The sequence below is a fragment of the Coturnix japonica genome, chromosome 17 (assembly GCF_001577835.2).
Source record: "Coturnix japonica isolate 7356 chromosome 17, Coturnix japonica 2.1, whole genome shotgun sequence".
NCBI lineage: Eukaryota > Metazoa > Chordata > Aves > Galliformes > Phasianidae > Coturnix > Coturnix japonica.
In genome coordinates, this window is record NC_029532.1 from 4,664,827 (window position 1) to 4,688,911 (window position 24,085).

Here is a 24,085-nt window from a genome sequence, read left to right on the forward strand (position 1 = left end):
GTTGATACAGAAACATCGAGCCTCGTGTGCGTGGCTGGAGATGCGGCTCACCCTCCTTCCTGCTCTCCCTGGCACTCTGTGTTTTTAGCCGGTGACACTCGCCTACAGCTGTATCCATTAAAAGTTCTTCACGTCACACTGGGAGCGCTGCGGACCCCGGCACCCCCGGGCTGTGCGCTAGGGGGAGACCGTCCCCTTCTCGTCCCCTTCTCGTCCCCATGCCGTCCTCCTCCCGTCTTCTTTCCCGACTCTCTTCGGCCACGTCCCGCCCGTCGGGTAATCCCGTGAGCAGAGCAGGTGCCGCTCTGCTGTTCTTTCACTTTTTCCTTCCTGAAATCTGGACTTCCCAGCGGGTTTCCATCCCGCGGACACCGGGCTCCGTGAAGCGGGGAAGGGGTTAACAGCGGGGGCGGGGGCCCTACAGCCCGGCCCGGCCCGCCCCTACTTAAGGCGGCGGTGGGGGACGGGGCGGCTCCGTGCGATGGCGGCTCCGCGGCGGCCGAGCGGAGGGGGACTGCGGCGAGCCCCGCAGGACGGGAGGCTGGAGGAGATCAATAAGGTGCGGGCCGGGGGCTGCGGGAGGGTCGGGAGAAGGCGGATGGAGCTGCCGGAGCTGCCTTCAACTCGCGGCAGGTGTCCCCTCGGAGGAGATGGACGGGGTGGGAGCGCTGTGTACGGTCGTTCTCCATCCCCTCTGTCTATGGGGTTGTCCTCCGAACCGGCTTTACCCCATTCCATGGGTGCTCCGCGCTGTGTGCTGTTAAGTTCCCTTTGGGAAAGCACCTGAGCAGCCATGGGTGCTGTTGTTCCTCTGTCTCCCCTCCCTGTGTAAAGTGCTTTTAGTTCCTCACTCGGCTTTTGCTTCTCGGAAGAACTGCTCCAAGGCTCTTAACTCTTTAATCACAACGAGGGGAACGTGGAGTTGCTGGGTGACCTGCAGGCTTTGGGCAGTGGGAGCACAGCTTCTGGATTGGAGCAAAGCGTGCTGAGCTGAATGCTCTGGGTAGTGGGCTCTGGTGGGGTCACCTCCCTGTGTTTGGGATTTGTCCCAGCCTTGGCCTGGCTTATGGTGTCCTTCTTGGTTGAGAGTCATTCTGAGGGCGAAAAGAAGGTTTTAACCTTGAAACAAGATCACTTAGGGTCACTTTTGAGTCACTTTTAAGTGAGGCTGGTGATGCCTTGCTGATGCAGGCAGTGGCCTCTTTGTATTGGTGGTGGGGAAATTGGAGCTACACTAGCTGGGAGCCCAGAGGAAGCAGTGGGCTTTCTTTCCTTTGTCCTTGTATTAACTGGGCAAGGAGAAGTACCAGTGTGTTCCTCCCGGCAAGGCTGAGAGCTGAAGTGGAGGTTATGTAGGTCACTGGGGAGGGAATTAGGTGATTACAACCCAGGAGGTGCTGCAGGGTAATAGGAACACTTGGCTAAAATAGAGCCTTTGAAACAAGTTGAAGGTGTTCTTCCAAGGGGGCAGGTGGTCTTCTGGCATTCTCACAGAGAATGCTGTCCACTTGGATTAGGAAGAAGGCTACTGCACCCATCACTGCACTTCTGCTTCAGGGCTGTCCTGCAGCCTGGTGTGGGGTGGGTATGGGACCCTCCTGCGGGCAGTAGCTGTGGGGCTGAGCTGCAGTGCTGTGCACACTGCAGAGTAATGCCCAGTGCTGTGCACTGGGTGCTCTTCTTCCTCTCGTTTAGGGCATAAGCTTCTAGTTCTCTCAAAGCAGCCATTGGTTCTGGCAGGCTGTTCCTCTGGGCAAGGTCTGGATGACAAAAGAATGAAGCAAGCTACATAACTTCCCTGCTCTTGTAGGTGGGAGCTACTTGTTTGTGTCCTTGCTGTCCTGTGTGTTGTCTCGGTGCTGGGAGAGGGGATTGGAGCAGTTAGAGCTGCAGAGCAGCTGCCCTCAGACCCCATGCAGTCATTGCAGCATAGCAGCTCTGGGTAATGAACCCCATGGTGATGCACTGTGCTTACTCTGCGTGCTGGTGGTGGGTGCTGCTGTGAGCAGCCATGCAGGGGAGCAGCCCATCTCCCACCCAGCTGCAGTTGGCTGACTGTATCTGGAGTCAGGGAGGGGGCTTCCCAAGCCTTGACCCATCCCAGGGCTGCAGACTAAGAATGACTTCCATGTTCCTATGGGGCGTAATCTAATTGTCTCATCGCAACAAATAGCTTCTGCCCAGCCCTGTTTTCCTGGCTGATTTCTGCCCCAGAGCTCTCACTTGGTTAAGGGTCTGGAGTGCACACATGCTGCTAAAAGCCAGCTGAGCCTGGTGTCTGACTCTTCCTCCCAGCCTCAAGAGCTCCTTTGGGATCCCCTCCTGGCTGTTCCCCTCTTTCTGGGAATAGCAATCACATTATTCTGCCTCGTGCATCAAGGTGGCGAGCCTAATCCAGCACAGATTAGCGTCAACCTGGTTTCACCTCCTAATGCGCCAGGCTGCGGGGAGCTCATGTGCCTGCTCAGGTGCCTGCTGCTCATGTCCAGGACAGGCATGAGAATCCCTTTGCTCCTTCCCAGCTTCTGCAGGCAGGGAAACAACCATAGGAGAATCTGGCTTGTTGCTTGGAGCCTTTATGGGGAGTGAGGAAGGATCTGGCATTGCTCAGGTGTTGGGTTTTTTTGCAAGTAGCTGAGATTTGGCTTGCTGGATTTCCTTGCCTGGATATATCTCTTTCTCCATGAAAGAGCAGGAGCTGGGGAGTGGCTGGGCTTGTTTTTAAGCAGTTCTTATTAATAGAACAAGACCCTTAAAATGGGAATGTTAGCAAAGGGCTCTGGGAGGAACTTCGGCCGCTTGGGCTGTGATTGAGCCCTGGGGACTGAATTCCTGTGCACTATTGCGAGCTCTGGCCTTATCACTGTCATGGGGCTTCCTTCAGCCACCCCATGGAGATGCAGCTGTCCTGCTTCCCTCTGTTCTCCTCTCCTATCCCCCATCCTGTCCATGTGCACAGCTCAGATGGAGTGGGAGGGAGCTGTGACCTGGTGATGCTCTGGCTCGATTTTGGTTCTCAGGGAGGTTTGGCAATCCCCTCTTACAGAGGCTGTTCAGTGAGTAACACGACTCTGCTCTCCAGTGACTTCATTGGGCTGAACCCAGGTCTCAAAGCCCAATTGTCCCTTTGTGCTGGGCTGGCACATGATATCCCTGGGTAGAAATAGCTGAAATCAATAAAAGCAAGTTGGCTGAAGAGAATGAAAGAAGGAACTGGGAACACTGCTATTCCCCACAGCATTTAGCTTGAGCTGATGCCCGTGGTGTGGGAGAGAGCCTGTGTCTCACGGCTTTAGTTACCAGGGTTGCTGGTGTCCCTTTGGGAGTCTGTAAGGTAGAAGACACATTGGTCTGGGTGGGCTTTGTGGGAAACCTTTGTTTGGCTGCCCATAAAAACGTGAAGGAATGGGATGAGATGGTGACATTAATCATAAGTGATGCTGTGCCAGTGCTGTCTGCTACCTGTTGTCTCATAGGGACCCCATCCTGCCTCCGTGAGCATGGGTAACTGATGAGCAATATGCACAGAGCAGGGAACAGCCTCAGCTCTCTCCACTCGGGCCTCTGGAGGAGTTCTATGCTGGACGAGCAGTGCATGAGCTGTGCAGATGTTAATGACTTCTGCTCTGAAGAATGCAGTGTTGTTTCTGAACACAGATCGAGTCATTAAGTTGCTGGAGTGGGGTGGTGTGGGAGGGCAGAAGCAGGACCATGATGCTGATGGGGCACAGTGGCAGGGCATGCTCTGCTCTGTGCTCTCACACACCTGGAGCTTTTGGAGATTGGGTTGGGACAAGCAACCAGAGCTGACCTGGGATTTCCTCTCCATTCTGAGCAATGTAACAGGGAGAAATGAGTAGACTGAGATAAATGGAGCCCTGTTCCTACCCTCTCAATTCTTACCCTCTCAAGTGCATGGTAGTCTGCAGACTTTGCATGTACCATCTGCTAGCCCTCAGAGTTGACCCAGGAGTTTAAAACCTGCAATGAGTGCTCTTAGCCAGGAACAGGAGTCCTTGTTCAGAATAGGATCCCATTCCTTGCACTGTGCATGCTTTGAGCAGAGATGCTGGGATCTGAAACACTGAATGAAGCATTATGAGGGATGTTGTGCAGGTGGGAAGCCAGAGGCACTGGAGGCAGTTAATGGCAAGGTATGGATGGGTTGGACTCATTTTTAACCCTCCTGGCACTGTTGCACAGATGCAGCTGTCTGGGAGCTGTGTAGGTCTGCACTGTGTACATGCACACCCTCCAGGCTATTTTCCTTTCACTAACCTTGGGGATACTCGATTAACTGTTTCAGGAGTTTCTCTGTGACCCAAAGTTCAGTGATGAGGAAGATCTGGAGGAGAAGCTGGCAGTGTTCAAAGGTGAGAACTGGTCATCTTGTCTCCCATTCACTCTGTACAGATTCCTTTCCTCAATGCTTCTTTCTTACCAGCAGATGCTTCTTTCTTACCCTTAACAGAAGGGACTGAGCTGAGATGGAAACCTCCCCCTTATCACTGGGATGCAGTGAAGCTCCTTGGAGGTGCTGTTCCAACCCGAGTCCTTGTGCTTCCCCCACTTGCTCTCTCAGGGCAGGGACATATCACCATGCAGACATCCTGCCTGCAGGCGGCTGCTGCTGGAGAACCTGCAGTGTGGGAGAGCCCCCAGAGGAAAGCTGCTGTCTCAATATTGAGTCAAGCCGGCTGCTGTCATGGACGAGGCAGTAGCTGGTGGGAGGACTTCTTCCCTGCATCCTGAATGAGCATTTTTCTCCCTCAAAGCTTCTTCAATCTGCTCTAGTTCTTTCCAAGGCCTCAGTATTGGAGCCAATAGTACCAGTGTCTCCAGTCGTGCCCAAAGCGTGTCCAGCTCTGCCTTCAGCAAGTGTGGGGCTTAGGTTTGGATATCTGCTGGAAGAACAGCTCAAAAGCAGAGTATCCTCTACTTCTGCGGAGTATCCTCTGGTGTTTGTCCCCCAGAATACTTCAAGGACAAAACCTGGCTGTTCTGAGTGCAGCCAGTTTATTCCCAAGCAGTGGCTGAAAGTAGTTGTTTCCCCCACGGCCTCTGGGAAAACATGCCTTCTATGTCAGTGCCCTGCAGGTTTGTCCACAGCCTGGTTCCAGCCAAACCAAGCCTGACCTTGCTTCCATTTCAGGCGTTGTCTGCTGTTTCCTTGTGAATTTTGGCTAGAAAGTCTAGCATGGAGAAAACTGGCTGGGGTTTTGCCCTGCTGGAGCCTTCTGCACTCTCCATCCTTTCTGTTGCCTTGTGGCCTTCTGTTGCTGCATTACTCGTGGCTCAGCTCTGGCCCAGCAGTGTGTCCTTGATGGAGCTGGCACATCCTCAGGTGGATGTGGCCCCTCTGCTACCAAAGCCTTGCCATGTAAACCCAACCCAGCCTGCAGTCCTGCACAACTGGGGCTGTTCAGGCATTACAGCCATAGGTCATGAGCACAGAATTCCCTGTAACAAGAGCCCTTGGCATCTCTTTGTGCTGCCTCCTGAGTTTTCCTCTGTGGCTGTCCTGCTCTGCAACACCGCCTCCATCCTGTCCAACAATGGCTCATTGTGTGAGGGGAGAGCATTTCTCTGCCAGTCCTTCTGCTCCCCTCCCTCCTGGTAGCCCCTCTGCACTCTGTAAATGCAGTTGCACTTGGTGTTTGTGTGAATGCAGTTGAGGGGGAGGGACTGCAGCACAGCTTTGCCCCACCAAATCCTTGCAGCTGGGATGGGAGGGAAAAACAAATGTGTGAGCTGAGGCTTAACCGTGGTGATGTAAAGCTCCTCTGTTCTCCATGCCTTTGGCTCGGTGTCAGCTGAGGAGAAAGGAAAACATGTGCTGGGCACAGAAATGGCAGAGCAGGGGTTGCGTCCCCAAGCACTGCCCCCTGCCTGGGGAGGTGGCAGTTCATTTGCACAAGGTCATTGCAGTGCAGGGAGGATATCAAGCATTGCTTTGGCCCCTGAGCACGTGTGTGACAGCCCCAGTTTCATCTGGAACGAGTTGCTTAGTGCTTTGAGAGAGGCACTCATTCCTGTCTGAAGCATACACTGCTTTGCTTAGTGCCATTCCTATAGCACGTTCTGTTGAGCCCACAACAGCAGTCCACCATGTGAAGCTATGCCAAGCAGCTCCTCTGCCTCCTGCCTGGGGCTGCACACCAGCCTGGTTCACCCAGCACAAGTCCTGGGGTGAGCTCCAGTGTGTGAAATATCCCTGCTTGCCTTCGGCTCCTTAATTTAGCCTGCCACTTCTCAGTTCACGCTATTCTGCTTGCTGGTGTTCCTGGAACCGAAGCAAAGGGATTCTCCCCTTTGGGGAATGGAGCAGCCTGGGAGCTCTCAACTAATTTGAGTCCTTAGAGGCTCTTCTGGGGGCTGAGTGCTTACTGCAGGGCAAGTGGAGATCTCTCCAGCTGTGCGTGGATGGATGATGGCAGCAGGCATCTTGCTTTTTTATTTAGCAGAATTGAGGTGATGGAGGCAAGGAGCCCTGCGGTGCAAGGAGCTGTAAGGTCTGAAAGATGGACAAATCCTTGCCTGAAAAGCTTGCAGTCTAAATGGGGAACAGCTAGCAAGGGAAAGGGGGGGTAAGTGGGAAATGTAGGTGTGCCTCTGCAAAGATCAGAAGCAGCACAGGACTGAAATCCTGCTTTACTGGCTTAGCTGAGTGCTCTATCGTGGTGGCATGCCAGCTTTCCTCCTGCAGAGCTGTCTGGGCTGCTGTCTGCAGGCTCTGCATTTCTCTGAGGATGCTGGAGCTGCCTGGTGTGGAGAGGTTTGATACCAGGCTGGGAGAGCAAGCAGCAGTTCCAGGCATGATTTTGGCTTTGCCCTCTTCATGTGGTCCTTGAGCATCTCAGCTGGCAGGTGCTGCTCAGGAGCACAGCATGGTGTTGGGAGGGCCATGCAGTTTGTCCCTTGCTATTGCAGGAAACACGTCACTTAATCCCCTCCTAATCCGATCAAGATTTGTCTTGGGTGTGCTCAGGGTTTTGCTTTTCTTGCAACTCCTTCTGGGAGGTTGTCCTGAAGCTTTGTTTTTTCTGGCTGGAAGCCTTTTAAGGCTACCCATGGCTAGCTGATACCTTGTTCTCATGCCAGTGTTTTCTTCCAGCTCAAACAAAAGCAGCCACAATTAAAGGACACTTAACGAGTCTCTGGACTTGAGATAAGGGTGCTAAAACTGGGTCTTGAGATCGTCTCCCTCACTGAACTGCATCAGTCTGTGCCCAAACCTCCTGTTTTACTGCTCTAAGCAGGCAGTGCTCCAAAGCCATGCTGTCCCCTGCTCTGGGTCTCCCTGCCAGAGCAGCTCTGACCCATTAATTTGCTTTTGTATCTCTTCCAGAGAAGTACATGGAGTTTGACCTGAACAACCAAGGCGAGATTGGTGAGTGACACAAGGACGTTGTTACTGGGCTGGAAGAGAAGCATCCTGCTGAGAGGGTGTCTGCTGCTGGCTGCTGCTCCCCTTTAATTGTGATACTGGGGAGGAAACTCATAGGCTGCCCTTGGGACGAGCCTTGCTCAGCTCCTGGACCTCAGCTGGTGGCTTCCTGGCTCTGCAGCCCCTGCTTTGGAATCTCAGTTTTCTCAGTGCTGATCTCCTCCTGGTGCTTTGTGTTTAGCATCTTTACTCTTAATGATTTATTCTGTTTCTCCACTCGGGCCTTTTCAATACTCAGCCATCTCCAGAGCAGGGAAGATGCAGGGCGTGGGTTCTCCTGGGCTTTGCCTGGCTGGAGGAGGAAGCTGTGTCAAACCACAAGCACTTGTAGTGTGGAGAAGCACTTGTTTGCTGGGAGGGAAGTGGAGGGAAGAAAGGGAAGTGGATGTGTGGCCTGGCAGGGAGGACCCTGCTTTAGAGCTGGAAAGCAGAAGTAAAGATGCAGGTTTCTCCAGGCCTGGAGCAGGCACCTGAAGGCAAGCGCTTGCATTTAGCCCTTGCAGGAGGTTCCTGCCTGGCTCCCTTCCTCCACCAAGCCTTAAAATCAGCCTGGGGAGCTGGAGGAGCTTGGCCCTGCTGTGCTTTTCTTCCAGGAGGGAAGGGGCTGCAAGTCTCTGGTCTGGTGAGAGCAATGGAAGGAAACGACCTGCAGTGCTGGGCAGGAGCTCTTGTTCCCAGAACCTCTTTGTCTCCAGCTTTAACCTCAGTGTTGCTTTCTCCCCTCTGTATCCTTGTGATTCTTGGCACTGCTTTCTGAGCTCAGTAGTGGTGTCCCTACATGCCTCTTGAGCACTGTTCTTCTGCAACAGTATGTTTTTCTTTTATTCTTGAGCTGCATGAATAGGACGTGCTGTTCCTTGCTGCCCATACAGCAATGGGGCTGCACTGAGGGCTTCTCTCTGCTTCAGCTGATAACTTCATGCCATCAGTCCTAGCTGGGAGCTCCAGCTTGTGCCTCCAGGTTGGTCCAGGTGCAGTGTTGTTATTTTTCAATAGCACTGATGCCTTACTCTTGCAGATCTGATGTCTGTCAAAAGGATGATGGAGAAGATGGGTGTTCCGAAGACCCACCTAGAGCTGAAGAAGATGATCTCTGAGGTGACCGGAGGGGTTAGCGAGACCATCTCCTACCAGGACTTCGTTAATGTGATGCTTGGCAAACGCTCTGCTGTACTTAAACTGTGAGTGCCATCCATGAGGAGATGGGGGAGATGCTGGGGGAGATGGGAAGCAGAATCTCTGCTGTCTGGCAGAGCTGGAGCTGTGCCTGTTGGGTGGGTGCAGTGGGAGAGGAGGGCCCTTGTGCAAGAGGAGGAAGGACATGAGCAGTAAAAGATGGTCTATATGACTCCTATAACCCACAGGATGGTCCCTCCCTGGCTGATTTCTTTGCAACTTGGGCTGTAGGTGGATAGAAGACATCAGCTTGGGACAGCTGGCTTGTGCTGGGGGAGGTTTGCTCTGCTACCAGCTGTCAGCACTCTCCTCCCACGGCCTCCTCTGCCCTCTCAACAGGGCTCTCAAAGTCCTGCTGTAACAAATGGCTTCCCACCGCTTACTTGGCTCCTTCTGGTAGCAGAGTGGGCTCTCTTGGCTCCATCTCCGCCCCATTGAAGCCTGCCTCTTCCTTTCTCAGCCACAGAAGCTGATCCTGCTTTTGTCTGCAAGCACCATGAATAGGAGCCGCTTCCCTCTATGCCCCATTGCCCCTTTCTGAAAGCAGCTTTAAAAAGGCAGCCAGCTTTCTGGGCAGGTTGGGAGGAAGATGTTGGAGTGTGTTCTCTCTGAGCTGCTACATTCTTTTGGCAGTCTCTTCCCTCCCACTCAGAACCCTGTGTGTGTCTGCATGTTGGGATGCCCCTTTTCCAAGTGCACACTCTCTTCTGACAACTCTGCTCTGCTCTTCATTGAAGCAGGCTGAGCCTGCAGCCAGCCCCGTATCGTCTATTCTTCCTCCCAACTGCAGCAGCTTTCACAGATGGGTCCCTTCTTTCGCTAACAAACAGATGCCCCATTGTGTGTTGAGCAGTGTTTAGAGCAGGAGCAGAAATGTAAAACTCGTCCCAAGAGCAGTGCACTCCTTTGATCCACTTTGGCAGCTGGCATTCCCAGCGTAGCTGCAGTCCTTTGGGAGGAAGACAGCACTGGTTGTTGCAAAATGCTTGGGATTCTTCAAGCTACTGCCTTGCTCCTTGTATCAGCCCCCTTTCCTGGCTGTAATTGCCGTTGCTTCATTTAGCTTTTGCACGTTCTGCTGGATGGTTATGCACAAGGTGGGCCAGGGGTGGTTCTTGTTATCCATCAGGAGCACTCAGCACGCAGTGTGCACCAGGGGGATTTCGGAAGTGGCTGTCTAAATAAAACATGCTAATCCTATGGGCTCTGAGAGGAAAACCAGCAGAGGCTTTGGGAACACGCTCCCTGAAGCTACTGGAAAAGCAAAGCTGCTGGCTGAGCTGGCAGCACTGCCCTCTGTTGGCTTCTGTCCTCTGTAATTATCAGATTGCCATAGCATAGAAGGTATGATAATCCCACTCTCAGTGATGAGTAAAGATACACCTGCTTTTTTAATATGTATTATTTATTGTTTTGCAGGGTCATGATGTTTGAAGGAAAAGCCAATGAAAGCAACCCAAGACCTTCCGGTCCACCTCCGGAGAGAGATATAGCCAGCCTCCCTTGAAGAAGACAGGCTGGAAAATTGGCACTGTTTGCTTTGCTGGTCTGTAACAGAGATTACCTGTGCTTTGTTACTCTTCACTGTGAACAGTCCTAGTTTTCAACTAACCTGCCTTAGAGGAACAGCAAGGGAAGCTGGTAACCCCAGCTTGCATCTTTCTGCAGCATCCCTTAGCTAACTTGATTTTCTAGACAGAAGCTGTAGTATAATGTGAGACAAAAAAAAACCCCAAAAAAACCAGTGATCTTAACTCTTTCCTCTGCCCTTCTTGCATTTCTCAGCTAAGAAGGAGCTTTCTACCCAGCTGATGGATTCAGAGCTGTGCTTGTCACAACAGGTTCCTGAAGAGCTTTGCTATCAGATAGCGGCTTCATGGGTGTAAATAAGTGCCTTCTGTTCTGTCCTATGCTTCCTGACTGGAGTCTAGATCCTAGTCCTGGATCTGTGTCCTCATCAGCCCCAGGAGCAAGTTCTACACAATCAGCATGGGATGTCTCTGATGTGCCTGGGTCCTCTACTTCTGGAAGACCTTTGTCAGCTGCTGAGGCTGGGATGTCGTAAGGGAACACTTCTCACTGAATTTAGCAGCTAAAGGACATTCATTGGGCTTCACCTTGAACCAAGTGCTTATCAAAGGTGTTTAGATTTGCAAAAGTCACTGCCTGAAGTCCCCACCTCCCTGAAAGGCTGTAGAGCCACTGTGCCCTTCTGTTCTCAGGCCAGTTTTCTGTGCCCTTCCTTTGTAGTTTGCCTTAGGACAGGATCAGAGCTAACCTGTCAGCAGGAACATGCTCTGTGAGTAACCATGCAGACAGTGTCCTGCTAGCTCCTACTAGAAATGAGATTAGAAATTGTGCCTATTGTATTAATTGCTGGTTACAAGGCAAAGACAAGACCCCTCCATGGGATGCTGTGAACCAAATGCAGACAAACTCAAGGGTGGCTCTGCAACCCTGATGCATAAATCCAACTGAGCCACAACTACAGGAATAAGTTCTGCAAAGTCTGTTTTCATCTAAGGAAAAGCCACTGGCACATTGCTGTTTTTAGCTTTAGGCCCTTCCCCCTGCCCCTTCCTGGTTTGGGTTTGTTCTGCTTTTCTTGGCCTATGAGACTCGTTCATCAGCCATAGCAAAAGAAGCAAGCAGAAAGTGAGAGCTGATCTGCAGAGGGGCAAGCTATGCCAGCAAGTGGGGATGATTAAAGCTACTGTGGGATCCCCTTTCTGATAAAACAACTTGGATCAGACCAGGAACATCATTGCTGAACAAGTGTCTGTCTGTCCAAATGTAGAAATAAGCCTACATAACAATGCCTTTGCAGCCCCTCAGGAAGGCTTTGGGGGGAGGTTGGAGCATCAGTTGTAAGGAAGCAAGGTGACCAAACTGTGAGCCCTGTGAGCTTTCCCAAACCAGCTGTGAATGAGGATCTTTCTTCATGCAGCTGCTCTCCTTGACTTTGCAGACCTCTCTGAATGTGTTTCAGCTCAGTCCTGTGGGGACTGCCAGAAATACTTCCCTGTTGTATAAACCCTAAAGCTTACAAAGGATGGCTGTGAGTGTGGACTAAGCGCAGGGGCTGTGCTGCCCACACTCTGGTTACTGCAGTAAATCTATGCACAACTTCTGGAATCCAGATGTTTGCTCTTTGCCCTTTCCCCCCTTTACTCTTAAACGTTCTTGGCAGCTTCTTAAAATCAGTTTAATAGTTTTTAAAGGAAAACGCAGATGATTAACTTGACTAAGCTTATTGTTCCTGCCAAAGGCTGCACTTTTAAAGAAGAAAACATTCTCACTACTGTCCGCATGAAAACCAAAACTGTAATGGAGAGGAAAAACTGTAAGAGCAGCACCAGCCTGCTTTAAAAACTGAAAATAAACCTCCTGAAGCCACACAGTGTCAGTGTGTTTAGTTGTGTTTCTCTGAAGTTTGGTCCAGAAGATTGGTTGCAGATTAGCTGAGCTGTTTTCCATGTTGGTTAATATAAACCCCCTCCATCAGATCCTGGAGATAGGTTTGGACTGCCTTGATGTGATTTTTATCATTAAGAACTGACCCAGTGCCTGCGAGTTCATGTTATGAAATACAGAGGGTAACTCCTGAAAACCAGCCTGGCTTTCTATAAAGAAAACAGGTGGAAAACAAGTGGCAGTGCTTGTTCTAATGGGTGTTTATGGAGAGCAGATGCGTGCAGCTCTTTCCTGATTACATTTGCATCCTCTCTGCTCTTGAAGCAATGGCTTGAGTGAGGTTATCTGTTGTGTTATCAACACGGAGTCCGGTTCTTTCCTAGGGAACAACAGGCTGTGATTTATGTTTATGTATGTGTTCCTCAATAGGAACAACTGCCATTAGCTCACAGCACTATCTGCTGCCTTTGGGAATGGACCTGCTGTACTGGGCGAGGTGTGAACGCTGTTGTTTGGTCAGCAGCATAAAACAAGGAGGGACGGGGGGTGGATTTGGATGTTTTCTTTGCGTTCAGGTCGTTGCTTTTGCATATCCACGTGCTTCCAACCACCTGCGGGCAAAGCATGGATAGTGCCCACCCTAAGTGGTTGCAATGGGGCCTCGGTAATGCCGACAGCCGCTGTGCTGTAGGAGAAGCAGCTGCGTAGTGCAAGGAATCAAGGCTTTATTAATTAGCAATAATATTAACTCAGCCTATGGCCGCCGGAGGACTGCCGCTACATCCGGCCTCCACCGACCATAGAGAGGCGCTGCCTAGAGCGTCCCCGCCGGAAGCGGAAGTGAAGCGCGGCGTCGCGCGGGGGCTCCTTGGTTCCACGCAGAGTTCCGTGATTGTGCGCTGGTGTGAGGGTGGGCCCCGGGGATCCCGCCGCCATGGGGGAGGATGGAGACCTGGTCCCCGAGCGGGAGATGAAGGTGGGTTCGGTTCTGAGGGGGGTTGTGGGGGGGTGGTGGGTCGGGCTGTGGGCGTGAGGAGGGTTACAGAGCGCTGTGAGGGCCCTGAGGGGTGGGGTGGGTGGGTGTTTGGTCATTGGGGCCTATTGGGTTGGTAGGGGTGTGGGGGGGCTTTTCTTTTCCTCCTTTTATGAAGGGAACTTACTGCCAGGAGGGGAGTAAACTCTTGGAAAGGGCTGACAATAGCAGGACACGGGGAAATGGTTTTAAGTTAAAAGAGGGAAGATTTAGGTTGGATGTTAGGGGGAAGTTCTTCACTAGGAGAGTGGTTAGGCCCTGGAACAGGCTGCCCAGGGAGGTTGTGGATGCCCCGTCCTTGGAGGTGTTCAAGACCAGGTTGGACGGGGCCATGGGCAACCTGATCTAGTAAAGGTGTATGTTTGGTGGCCCTGCCAGGCAGGGGGTTGGAACTACGTGATCCTTGAGGTCCCTTCCAACCCGGGTCATTCTGTGTGATTTTACATAGAAACAGTGTAAGTGATGAGAGAAGTGAATGCACAAAGTCTGTACTGAGCAATTGCTGGTGGTGGGTGGAAGGGATAGCTGTATCTGTTTTTTGTATGATAGGCTGGTTGTTGTAGCCTAGATACAGCTAAATAGTTGTGTGCCTTGTAGCTCCTAGGCAACAAGCTTTTTGTTTCTTTCTCTTTCTTCTCCCCTATCCACTGGCTGGTTTCAGGGATGTTTCTGAGAGCTCCTACAAGGTTTATGAAAGCAGGCTGCTGTATGCAAGAGAGCTTCAGCCAGTGCTTCCAATAACAGCAACACTGTGATCTCAGTCTTTTGTAGGCCAAACATAAGGTGTGATATCATCAGTGATATCATCAGTATGGGTGCTCTGCAGCTCATGGAGACACTTGTCAGCTTGATCTCAGAGAAAGTGAAGTAAACCATTTATGTTCCCCAACATACATAAAGCTATGTTTGAACTCTCTTCCAACAGGACTTTCAGTTCAGAGCTCTGAAGAAGGTTCGCATCTTTGATCCTCCTGATGATCTTCCCAAAGAGCGGTCCAGTCTCCTTGTAGTGTCTAACAAATACGGCCTCGTCTTCGCTGGTGGAGGAACCAGCCTGCAGATCTTTCACACTAGAGATCTTCTCATGCAAAATCAGCTTGGAGAAGATCCCAATAACATTGGTATGATGCGTTCATACATCGCAGTCTTTGCAGATGTTGTTAGTAACCAGTCTCTAACCATAAACGTACATGTATATCAGAGATGTTTGTGATAGGAGAGAGGGGCAGGGTTCTAACCCCAAATAAACTTGGACTATCCTACAAGAGAGGACTTGATGTCTGTTCTGCCACCTCACTACCTAAGTGCATTTAATGCTATAAAAACTCAGTAGCAATAAGAACCGCTTGGTTTTCATTCTCATGTTGTCATTGGTGACTGTACTGCTTGAAGTATCCCTGTGTATGTACCACGAGTAAAACCTGGAAAGCGTCCACTTCATTATCCTCCAGGTTACTGAGGAATGAAAGTGTCATTTCCTTTTCTAAGAAGTTTGAGACTTCTAAGACTGTATTGCTAGAGATGAAGGGATCTGCTTTCGCTCAGTGAATTTTTCTGCATCAATTCTTACAGCTGCTATTTATAATACTTTAGTGAATTTTGCATAAGTTTTTAACTATTGCTTTAAAAATTTTTGCTAAATCCATTCACTTCATTCTCCTCCTCTTCATCTTTTTAAGTGGAGAATGTCCAGGGTACCTCAGTTCCTGTGAAGTTTCCAGTGCAGCACTTGGCACTAAGCTGTGATAATCTCACACTGTCTGTCTGTATGATGTCCAGTGACATTGGTTCCTTCATTGGCTTTTTTGATGTCCGCACGTTCTTTAATCAGGTAAACTGTACCCACAGTGTTTTGTTTTACTCCCCCCGACTACATCTGGGGTATTGTCATGCCTTGAGAGGTGTTTTCTGCCCCTGTGGGAGGTATCTTGTAAAGAAGTTGTTTATTAAACTCAAAATCTGCTTCTTAGCATCATAGAATGGTTTGGGTGTTGGAAGAGATCTTAAAAATTATCTAGCTCCAACCTTATACTAGACCAGGCTTCTCAGGGCCCCATCCAATTTGGCCTTGAATGCTTCAAGGTGTGTCCAACACTTCTCGTCAACCTGTTCCAGTACCTTGCTACCCTCTAGATAAATAATTTCCTCTTAATATCTGATCCAAATCTATCCTCTTTGGTTTAAAGTCATTATCCCACTTATTTCTGTCAGCTGTTAATTTATAGGTGGGCCAAAACTGTTTTGGATTATGACTTTAAGATAAATGCTTTTTGAGCTCAAACATTTTTTCTTTCCTAAAAGTCAAAACAGCAGAAGCGTATGTTTGCCTATCACAAGCTGGCCAAGGACTCGGGAAGTACAGCAATGGTCAATGACCTGAAGTGGAACCCTGCTAGTCCTACCATGGTGGCTGTTTGTCTGTCCGATGGCAGCATCTCTGTCCTGCAGGTCACAGACTCTGTGAAAGTCTATGCCACATTGCCTCCGTCGGTAGCTGTTACCTCTGGTGAGTTTGAGCCTTGGGTAAGATACGGGATGTTGGATGGTTAAGAATAAAAGTGGAAAGAGAGTTGTAAGAAGACAAGCTTTCTGTCGCAGGAAGAAGTTTCTTAAAAATTGAAATAGATCGTGATCAGGATTTATACTCCCTAAGACTATGAAAAAAACTGCTAATACAGTCACACTGATAGTTGCCACTGACTGTATTCCTCTCTCCCACGTTTAACAAAATTGGTGCACCTTTGTGACAACTCTAATATAATTCTTAGGCCTCTGTCTATAGTTTTAACTCGTCCAGATATACTCGTGTCAACTGAAGTGTATGCTTGAAATGTGACTGGATATATTCCACTATAGGGCAATATAAAGCTGCACAGGGGCACACGGGAGTGAAGCTGAAACATGTTTGCAGCTTAGTTAGTACGAGGTTTAAGAATTTCAGCTCTTTTTTCAGTTTGTGACCTAGAAGACAAGACCATGATATTCACAGGAATTGTATTTGTATCCATAGGGTTTTGCAGAGGAAAAACAATGCAGTTTTAATTTATGGGCCCTGCTTTAAGGGACCTCGTAATTCTACATTTCCTTAATGCTGATGGAGTTCTCTTTTTTTCTTTAGTGTGTTGGAGCCCGAAGGGAAAACAACTGGCTGTAGGGAGGCAAAATGGCACTGTGGTACAGTATCTGCCTGTAAGTGTTGTCACTAAGACACTCACTAGTTTGCTATATGCTTCAATTTTTTGCATGTCAGTGTACAGAATTTGAGTTGGGTGGCGTGTGTTGTGAGCCATGCCCAAGCACTTCAGTAATATTAAAGTGTCTTAGACCAGTGCTGGGTTTAGTTTAAGGTGTGCATCTGCCACTTAAATGTAGTGAGTTAACCATGGCACGTGATGAGTGTTAATGAGGGAGTGAGTCACTATAAAACAGTTCTCTGGAGTTCCTCTGAAACTTACAGTTTAGTTGTTTGGGGGCTTTTTTCGTAGTACTTAAGAGTGTTTTTATTTGCAGAATCTGCAAGAGAAGAAGGTAATCCCTTATCCTCCCTTTTATCAGGCAGACAATCCTGTTAAAGGTACATCTTTTTGTTTATTTTTAACTTGTTTCCTCCTTTAAAATACTTTCACTCATTCATCCACTGTTACTGCTTGTTACATCACATTCATAGTACCCTGGTTACATAATTCCTCCTAGTATGACTGATGCTAGATTAATGATTCTTCATCTTTGTTGTTTAGCAGTTAGTGATTCCTTATCTGCTAGCAATGCCATTGTACATTGTAACTCACACTACAAGGAAGTGTTTTGGTGTGTATCTGACTGAGGTATTTGTTTCCTTCTCTTCCAGTTTTGGATGTGCTGTGGATTGGCACCTATGTCTTTGCTATTGTATATGCTGCTGCTGATGGGACGCTGGAAACACCTCCTGAAGTGGTTGTAGCAATATTGCCCGTAAGTTTCCAACAAGTCACAGCTACAGAGAAGTTTCTTGCTTGTTCTTTCTGTTTGTGACAATGGCACAGTGTATATTGCCATCATTTGGATTTTGAGTTTACTGTACCTTGATGAAGCCATATTTACAGGATGTTACTTAATTTCTACATTGGGCAGTAAATAATTAATGCTGGTCTTTCAGAAAAAGGAAGAGAAGCGACCAGAGAAGTTTGTGAATTTCATGGAGCCTTGTTATGGAAGCTGTGCTGAAAGACAACATCATTACTACCTCAACTATGTTGAGGAATGGTGGGTTGTGAGAATCATGATAAAGCTTTTCCCTTGTCATGCATGTCTGAATAGTCTGTTTCTCTCCCTTCTGTAAGCTATATAAGACCTGAATGTGAGCCAAATGAAATTGCCACTTTGAGAATGTTTTATGAATGTATGTGTAATTTCTCCTTTATTTTCATGACAACATACACTGATGACTAATTTTAAAGGAGGAAAAAAAAAAAGGCAACCATTCTACAGAGACAGAGCCAAATGTGTTTCCTTCATCCTGGGAAGGAATAGTCTGCTTCATACTGTTGTAACTCTTTTGTTATTTATGAATTTGGATAGGTAATAATGATTTGCAGAGCTAGAGACCTTGCCTGGATTGTTATGCATCTCGTAACCTACTGGTGTCCATCCTTACAGGGATCTAATTCTGGCAGCTTCGGCCGCTTCCACAGAAGTCAGCATTCTTGCTAGGCAAGGAGATCAGGTAATGCTTTTCTTCCTGCTTCATTTATGTATGCATACCTCCTTTTTCTTGAAAGCCTAAACAAGTAAATCTTTAGTAAGACCTGCAACATGACAGTGTGGTAAGCTTTTAAAAAGCAAAGCAAAAAGATAAACACCAAAACCAAGCAAATAAAATCCAAAACATTCAGGTTGTGCAGAATATTAAGGTAAATGTAAGCCTTAGAAGAACACAAGATCTGAGTTACAGGAAGGATAAACAGAATGACTGTATGTTGTGAACCAAGTTCCACAAGTCTGCTTTTCATTATTTACTTGGTAGTCTAAAAATGTGGTTAAATTCACTGTAGTAAAAAGTGACTCATATGAGGTTGTCAATTGAAGTAGAATATGAAGAATTGTTCTTGAGTTTGACTTCAAATCTGACATGCAGTGCTGTGGAAGAAGCGACAGCCAATTCTGTGGGGGACTCTGGTACTTCTGTTGTTTATTTATCTGACTAGTTCAGGTGGATACTCTCCAGACTTCTTGCCGTCTCGTCCTTCAGTCGTAATAGACAAATGTATTAAAGAAGGTTCAGCACAGGAAAACAGTAGTCAGAATAATATCTATTATTGTTTTGCAGAACTGGGAATCATGGATTTTGGAGGACTCCAGCAGAGCAGAACTTCCTGTGACAGATAAAAGTGATGATACTTTGCCAGTTGGTGTTGCTGTAGACTACACTAATAACATGCCTATCCCGATCAGTAAGTCGTGTTAGTCTTGTGAAATAGCCTAGTGGTAGCAATATAGGAGGTATTCTTGAGAAGCAATCCAGTGCTTTAGGATTATTCTGAAAGTGGGACTAACACATTATCAGTCCTGCATTTCTATGGGAAGCCTGCAGCACATGCACAACTACATCTCTGTAAGGATTCAGATATTAGGTACAGTTCTTCCTGAAAGCTTGCTGCAGATGAGGATGCTGCAGTAACAGACGTAGAGTGGAAGGCACCTCAGGTTTGTGTTTCACAGAACTGGGGTAATTATGAGTTTAAAAGAGCCATATTCTATTAGGGATTTCACTCTGCCTGTGTGGTTTTCATGCTGCTTGTAGCTTCTGTCATTTTGCAGAACTTTTTATTAAGTATGTTTGCAGTGGTCTAAAGGGGAAATAAAAGGTTGGTTACAAAGCAAGGAAGAACAAGGATCGTTGAGGTGAATGTGTAGGTTTTAATTCTGCTTTATAGCACAGGGCCTGTACTAACTGAACCCTGCTGTGCTTTGCATCTACCTGGTTACGTTACTGGTGTACCTCCTGTGCTGCCTGAAGGCTGTTCAAATCTCATTGTCAGAGGCTGGAGTGGAAGATACATCTGAGCTATTGTGCTGTACCTCAGTGAATTCTGAAAGCTCTCTCTTGCAACCAAGAGACATTAAGATAGAGATGCCTTCAGGCAGAGTGAAAGGTAGTGCAGTCGTGTTCCTGAAGAGCACAGGAGGGTGCCGATTAACTGGAAACTGCAGCAGCCTTTACCTGAGTGACAACCTTCAGTAGGGAGTTGAGGTCAGACTTTAATGCAAAATTGAATTTGAAGCATTTTCTCTGTTAACCTATACATTTATTGGCTTAAGGAATCTGTCCGAGCAGCCTCATTAAGCCCAGATTGTGCTGCCTTGGAGTTTTTAGAGAGGTTTTTGGTGAAGTTTTTTGATAACTCTGTGTTTTAACTGAGTGTAGTCAGTTCCTTTTTGACCACATGTTTTTTAACTTTACAGTTTGCAACAAGTTTGGACTGAAAAGAAACTATATTGGTGCTGGAGCACACTTCCATGTTGAGTTTTTCCTTCCCCAACAAGAGCCAGTATTAAAGAAATGTGGCCCTTCATTGCACCAACTAATGAAAGAAATGCTAATATTTAATATTATTATTTATAGCAGAATTTCTTTTCATTCTAGATTTGCTCTTTTTCATGTGTTAAATAGAGTTTAATCTTTATAGAAGATGCTTTAGGAATATCTGGAATAGTTTGGGGCCTTTAGCTGTGCTGAGAATACTTGAACTGAAGCAGATGTAGCTCAAGATGGTGCTGATGAGAGTAAGATCAGGACTGGTAAACTTGGTTACTGAGCTTATGTATATGGTTTCTGGCAGGTGATGAGAAGACCCTTCCTCCAGCACCAGTACTCATCTTGCTCTCTACGGATGGTGTGCTCTGCCCATTTTACATGATCAATCAAAATCCAGGGGTCAGATCGCTTCTTGTGACCCCAGAGCCATTGCCAGCAGCAGGGGAGAGAGCACCAAAATCACCAGGTGAGTGCTGCAGTGGGTTAAGGAAAGACTTGCATTTGTGGATCTTTGTCATCTTCATCTGTGAGCTTGTTATTCAGATAGACATGCAGTCACAGAAAAGGTTGGTTGTTTTTACTTGTAATAGTAATGGGAGCGGATCATGGGTATTTTGTGCTCACCAGTCAGTTCTCCATCTCTTGTACATCTAGATGAAATAATATAGTCCTGTTCATCCTAGGGGATCTCAGGCAGTTTTCAGACAGTGTGTTTAAACCCCTCTGTGTGATGGTTTCCCTCTCTGTTCTTATCGTGGCCTCCCGTGGCAAAACTAACATATTTGACTGCAGAAAGAGCTTATTTAAGTTATAGCTTTCTTCATCACTGTGAAAACAGTGTCAGGAGGTGAAAAGCAGTAGTTTTATCTGACTGTATGTTGGGTACCATATACAATGTAAAGTAGATACTTTCTTATTCTAGGTTAGACAGGTCAGTTGGTTGTTCTGCTTCTCTGCATGCATGCAGTAATAATTGCAAGCCCACCATTTTCTTCCCTGAGCTTGCATTTGCTTCTCCAAACAGAATGCATCTGTTTGGCAGCCTGCCTCTCTGCAGTGCTGGCTGACTTGTGTGCTGACAGCCTTTTTTTATGTGAGATGGCAGAAACCTCATCAAAAGCATTGGAGAAACGTGAAACCTTTTCACTGGGAATTCCAGGCAATGTTAATGTATTTGGATGTGAGTAAACTGCAGTATTGATCACATCTTGGACTTTGTGCACTCATTTGCCAGATGTGAGGACTGGAAGCCCTCTTCCCTCCTCACTTTCCTTCACTGTACAGTCTGCCTAGTGAATGAGGTTGTACTTAGCTGTCCCATCAAATGGTATTTGGCCTCGCAGTACCTTCTTCCATTAGTCAGTGCAACCAAATGAGTCTTTACCTATTTGTGTTTCTGCAGGAAGTACTGTCACAGCTCCGACCACTCCGCCAACCTCCTTAAAGCCTGATGCAGTACCAGCTGTTGCTTCTGCCCCAATTCAGCCTCCTGCAGGAGATGGAGCAGCTGCTTTTTCCTTTACACCTTCAACTGCAAAGGTGCCTGGCTCTACAGGCGGTGAACTTCCACCTTACCCCTTTGCCACTGATACCTCCAAGCAAATCCTGGCTCCAAGTCTTACAGGAGTGGCAACATTCTCTTTCTCCTCTGCTTCTCCTAAGGCATCCACAACACCTGCTATTTCTATGGGCACCACCGCAGCCACAGCCACCTCCTTCTCCTTTGGATCCATGAATTTGAAACCGTCTGCAGAAAGTTCTCCTGGACTGCCACAATCCACAGCTCCTGCTGCACAGAAGTCTTCTTTTTCCCCTTCGGCTTCTTCAGTTAAAGTGAATCTCAATGAGAAGTAAGTATAAAGATGCTATAGTGCAGTGGCTGGATAGCTGTTAAATCAGTCCAGGTGTGGACAATGTGTGGTAGTTCTGAACATCACACAGTGTTCTTTGGCCTCTTGCCCTGACAACTGTTCTCCATACTCCCAAAAAAGCTCTGAGGAAGCTCCTCCTTATCTAAAACTCATTTGTCTTGGCTGTGAAAACCCTCAGCGTTTCTCATGCTAGAAATGGTGTTTGTGGGCAGATTATTAGTTGGGGGAGATGCTGGAGTCCTACTTTTCTCATGTCTTTACTACATAGGCTTGATATGAAATAATTCCTTGTTTTGGTTTGAGATAAGTCATAATTAAAGACTCTTGGGAAACCGTGGGACTTGAAAACTCTTGTAGCTGTTTTAGTGTAGTGGTGCTGGCACTAATTTATTTTGCTGTGAAGGTTCCTTATCTCCAACCTTGAGAGTAATTTGCAATGCTGGAGGAAGCTGTATCCGTAGGTGATAGACTTCTTTTCCACTATGTTGGATGGAGGGGATGCCATCTAACATGGTTCTTAACTGGATGCTTGCTCAGTGGATGTAGGGCCTGAAATCTTCAAAGCTTGTTCATGCTGAACCATTTATGGAAGCTGAAGGAGAGCTGATACTGCGTATAAAATTGGCAAAATAGATTTGAGTGATGCATATTCTCAGATTTCATGTACTTGTTCTGCCCTCCAACTCCTGAGACTTGCTCCCATTTTCAGAAAGAGTGGTTTGGAACAGATCTATGTTAATTGGAGTTGCTTTCCACAGAGAGCAATTTTTGTGTCAATGTTTTTTAAGAGATTTCTGATCATTCAAATGATTATTTTTTAATTAGAATAATCTTTGCTACACCAAGATCTGATGGTAGCTCTTAAGGCTTTTTAAATTTCATATTTTGTGTATAAAGCAAATGATACGCTTGTGAATTGGCTGAATATTCAACTTTGCTGCCCTGAGGGCCCAAGTTTGAAGATGAATGGAAGTTCATATTTTCTTGCAGAGTTTCTCTTTGAGCTTTGTTTTAAGGCTGGTACTGAAGGGTGGCTCAGATTTGCTACAGTTGGTGCTTTTGTGCAAAATGAAGAGGTATGTTTTGAAACAGGGAAGGACTTCTTGCTGGCATTTGGTTTTTCATCATAGACCAGCTCTGATGAACTATGGTAGCAGAATTTATCATTCCAGATAGTCCAGAATATCCCTGATGGTTCCTCTCCACCATTTCCAAAGACTACACTTGAAATGTTGGGTCTGGAGCTTAAGTCATTGCTGATACCAGAGTCTGCTAATTTGTTAGAGCTTAATGGTTTCTTTTAGATGGAGTGAAGCAGCTTGGGCCACTTCAGAGCTGAAAATTGTTTTGCTTTCGTCTGCAGGTTCACCGCTGTAGACACCTCATCTCCAACTACCAGCAGTGGTCCTACCAGTTCTACAATGTTTTCATTCTCAACCACTTCAAAAACCGTTTCTGGAGGTCCTCTGGGTCAGCCCATGACTCTCTCAGCCTCTCCTACCACACCACTGAAGACTTCAACTACTGCACCTGCTGCAAGTAGGTTGCATCACTGATGCATAACACATTACAAACCACATTCTAAAAATGTTAGAAACCAGATCACTACATCCGTCCATTTTTATTTCCCCTGTTGCTTTGACTAATGCAGCAGTTGTTTGACATTGGTGATTGTAGTTGTCTAATCATGACCTGTTTTCTCATGCTCAGTATAGATTAATATTGTTCCTCTGTGTTTAAATCCCAGTGGCACGTCCTGCACAAAACATGCCTGCAGCTTCTTTACTACAGAAGACAGCCAAAATCACCCCTTCTGCAGCAAAACCAGGCCCTACTCCGGTAATGAGAACTTGAGTAGATTCTTCCTAATGGGTGAATGCTTTCATAGCCCTTGAATTGCTTTGAATTCCTTGGACTAATTGAATAATCTTAGGTTAGAACTGGCCTGCTTTAGAAATGACCACAGCTGTGTTCCTTGCATGACTTTTGAAAAACAAAGCTTTGCAGTATATTGCCATGATCAGAGTTGTAGAAACTAATTCTTACTCTTGTTACAGAAATGAGCATTTAACAGCTTTCCCAGCTGATCAGCAGCCAAGAGTTGCTCTGATATTTTGAGACACCAATTCTAGATAGCAAAATCAAAATGTGATACAGAGCAGCACATAAAGATTCCCTTTGCTTTCACAAAGCTTCAGGCACGTGTCTGAAATACTACTTTGAACACGCATTTGCCTTTAAATTAGTATGGAACAAATGTTTATGATTATGGCAGCTGTCTTCCTGGTGACCCATGTCTGGAGTTCTAACAGCAGACTTCCTAATATTCAAGCTCCCTTGTGTTAGTATTACATACTTAATATTGTGCATGGGGTTGTTTGTTTATTCTTCCAGGGCAAATCAGCACTCTCCAGCACTGCTTTAGACAAACCTGCCCACCAATGGAAGGATTCAGACCCTGTCATAGCAGGAATCAGAGAGGAGGTGAGATTTTTTTTTTTTCTTTTCCAAGCAATTTTCTTCATTTTTAGAAGCTGAAGGCATTTATTTTCAGTTTGAGAGCATTTTGATGATGTCTTCCAGTAGTTCAGGAACCAGAATGGAAGATTTTCAGAAGGTGATAATGCTAT

At 47.2% G+C, this 24,085-nt stretch overlaps 2 protein-coding genes across 3 annotated transcripts in view; both read left to right on the top strand.

Moving 5' to 3' along the window:
* Positions 1 to 428: 428 nt before the first annotated feature.
* AIF1L (allograft inflammatory factor 1 like) lies at positions 429 to 12,019 on the top strand. Its single transcript, XM_015879164.2, has 5 exons — positions 429 to 559; positions 4,307 to 4,373; positions 7,349 to 7,390; positions 8,466 to 8,628; positions 10,043 to 12,019. Exons 1-5 carry the CDS (start codon positions 482 to 484, stop codon positions 10,128 to 10,130), a joined length of 438 nt encoding a protein of 145 aa, XP_015734650.1. The 5' UTR covers positions 429 to 481; the 3' UTR covers positions 10,131 to 12,019.
* An 815-nt stretch (positions 12,020 to 12,834) lies between these two features.
* Positions 12,835 to 24,085, top strand: part of NUP214 (nucleoporin 214) — a 36,847-nt gene continuing 25,596 nt past the window's right edge. Inside the window, exons 1-16 of one of the 2 annotated variants that reach the window (XM_015879156.2) lie at positions 12,836 to 13,013; positions 13,996 to 14,191; positions 14,750 to 14,901; positions 15,372 to 15,576; positions 16,189 to 16,259; positions 16,581 to 16,644; positions 16,918 to 17,021; positions 17,206 to 17,312; positions 17,706 to 17,772; positions 18,376 to 18,499; positions 19,889 to 20,050; positions 20,987 to 21,123; positions 21,247 to 21,434; positions 22,819 to 22,994; positions 23,203 to 23,294; positions 23,850 to 23,939. In XM_015879156.2, coding sequence (XP_015734642.1) covers positions 12,972 to 13,013; positions 13,996 to 14,191; positions 14,750 to 14,901; positions 15,372 to 15,576; positions 16,189 to 16,259; positions 16,581 to 16,644; positions 16,918 to 17,021; positions 17,206 to 17,312; positions 17,706 to 17,772; positions 18,376 to 18,499; positions 19,889 to 20,050; positions 20,987 to 21,123; positions 21,247 to 21,434; positions 22,819 to 22,994; positions 23,203 to 23,294; positions 23,850 to 23,939 — 1,977 coding nt within the window. In that variant the 5' untranslated portion in view covers positions 12,836 to 12,971. Of the gene's footprint in view, positions 13,014 to 13,995; positions 14,192 to 14,749; positions 14,902 to 15,371; positions 15,577 to 16,188; positions 16,260 to 16,580; positions 16,645 to 16,917; positions 17,022 to 17,205; positions 17,313 to 17,705; positions 17,773 to 18,375; positions 18,500 to 19,888; positions 20,051 to 20,986; positions 21,435 to 22,818; positions 22,995 to 23,202; positions 23,295 to 23,849; positions 23,940 to 24,085 lie in introns of both variants that reach the window. The other variant, XM_015879155.2, reaches the window with a different exon arrangement.

Excerpts from the sequence above, each read along its gene's own strand:
- AIF1L (XM_015879164.2), top strand. The coding sequence starts at position 482 with ATGGCGGCTCCGCGGCGGCCGAGCGGAGGGGGACTGCGGCGAGCCCCG. Across the intron at positions 4,374-7,348 it reads GAAGCTGGCAGTGTTCAAAG|AGAAGTACATGGAGTTTGAC; the intron begins GTGAGAACTGGT and ends TATCTCTTCCAG. Across the intron at positions 7,391-8,465 it reads GAACAACCAAGGCGAGATTG|ATCTGATGTCTGTCAAAAGG; the intron begins GTGAGTGACACA and ends TTACTCTTGCAG.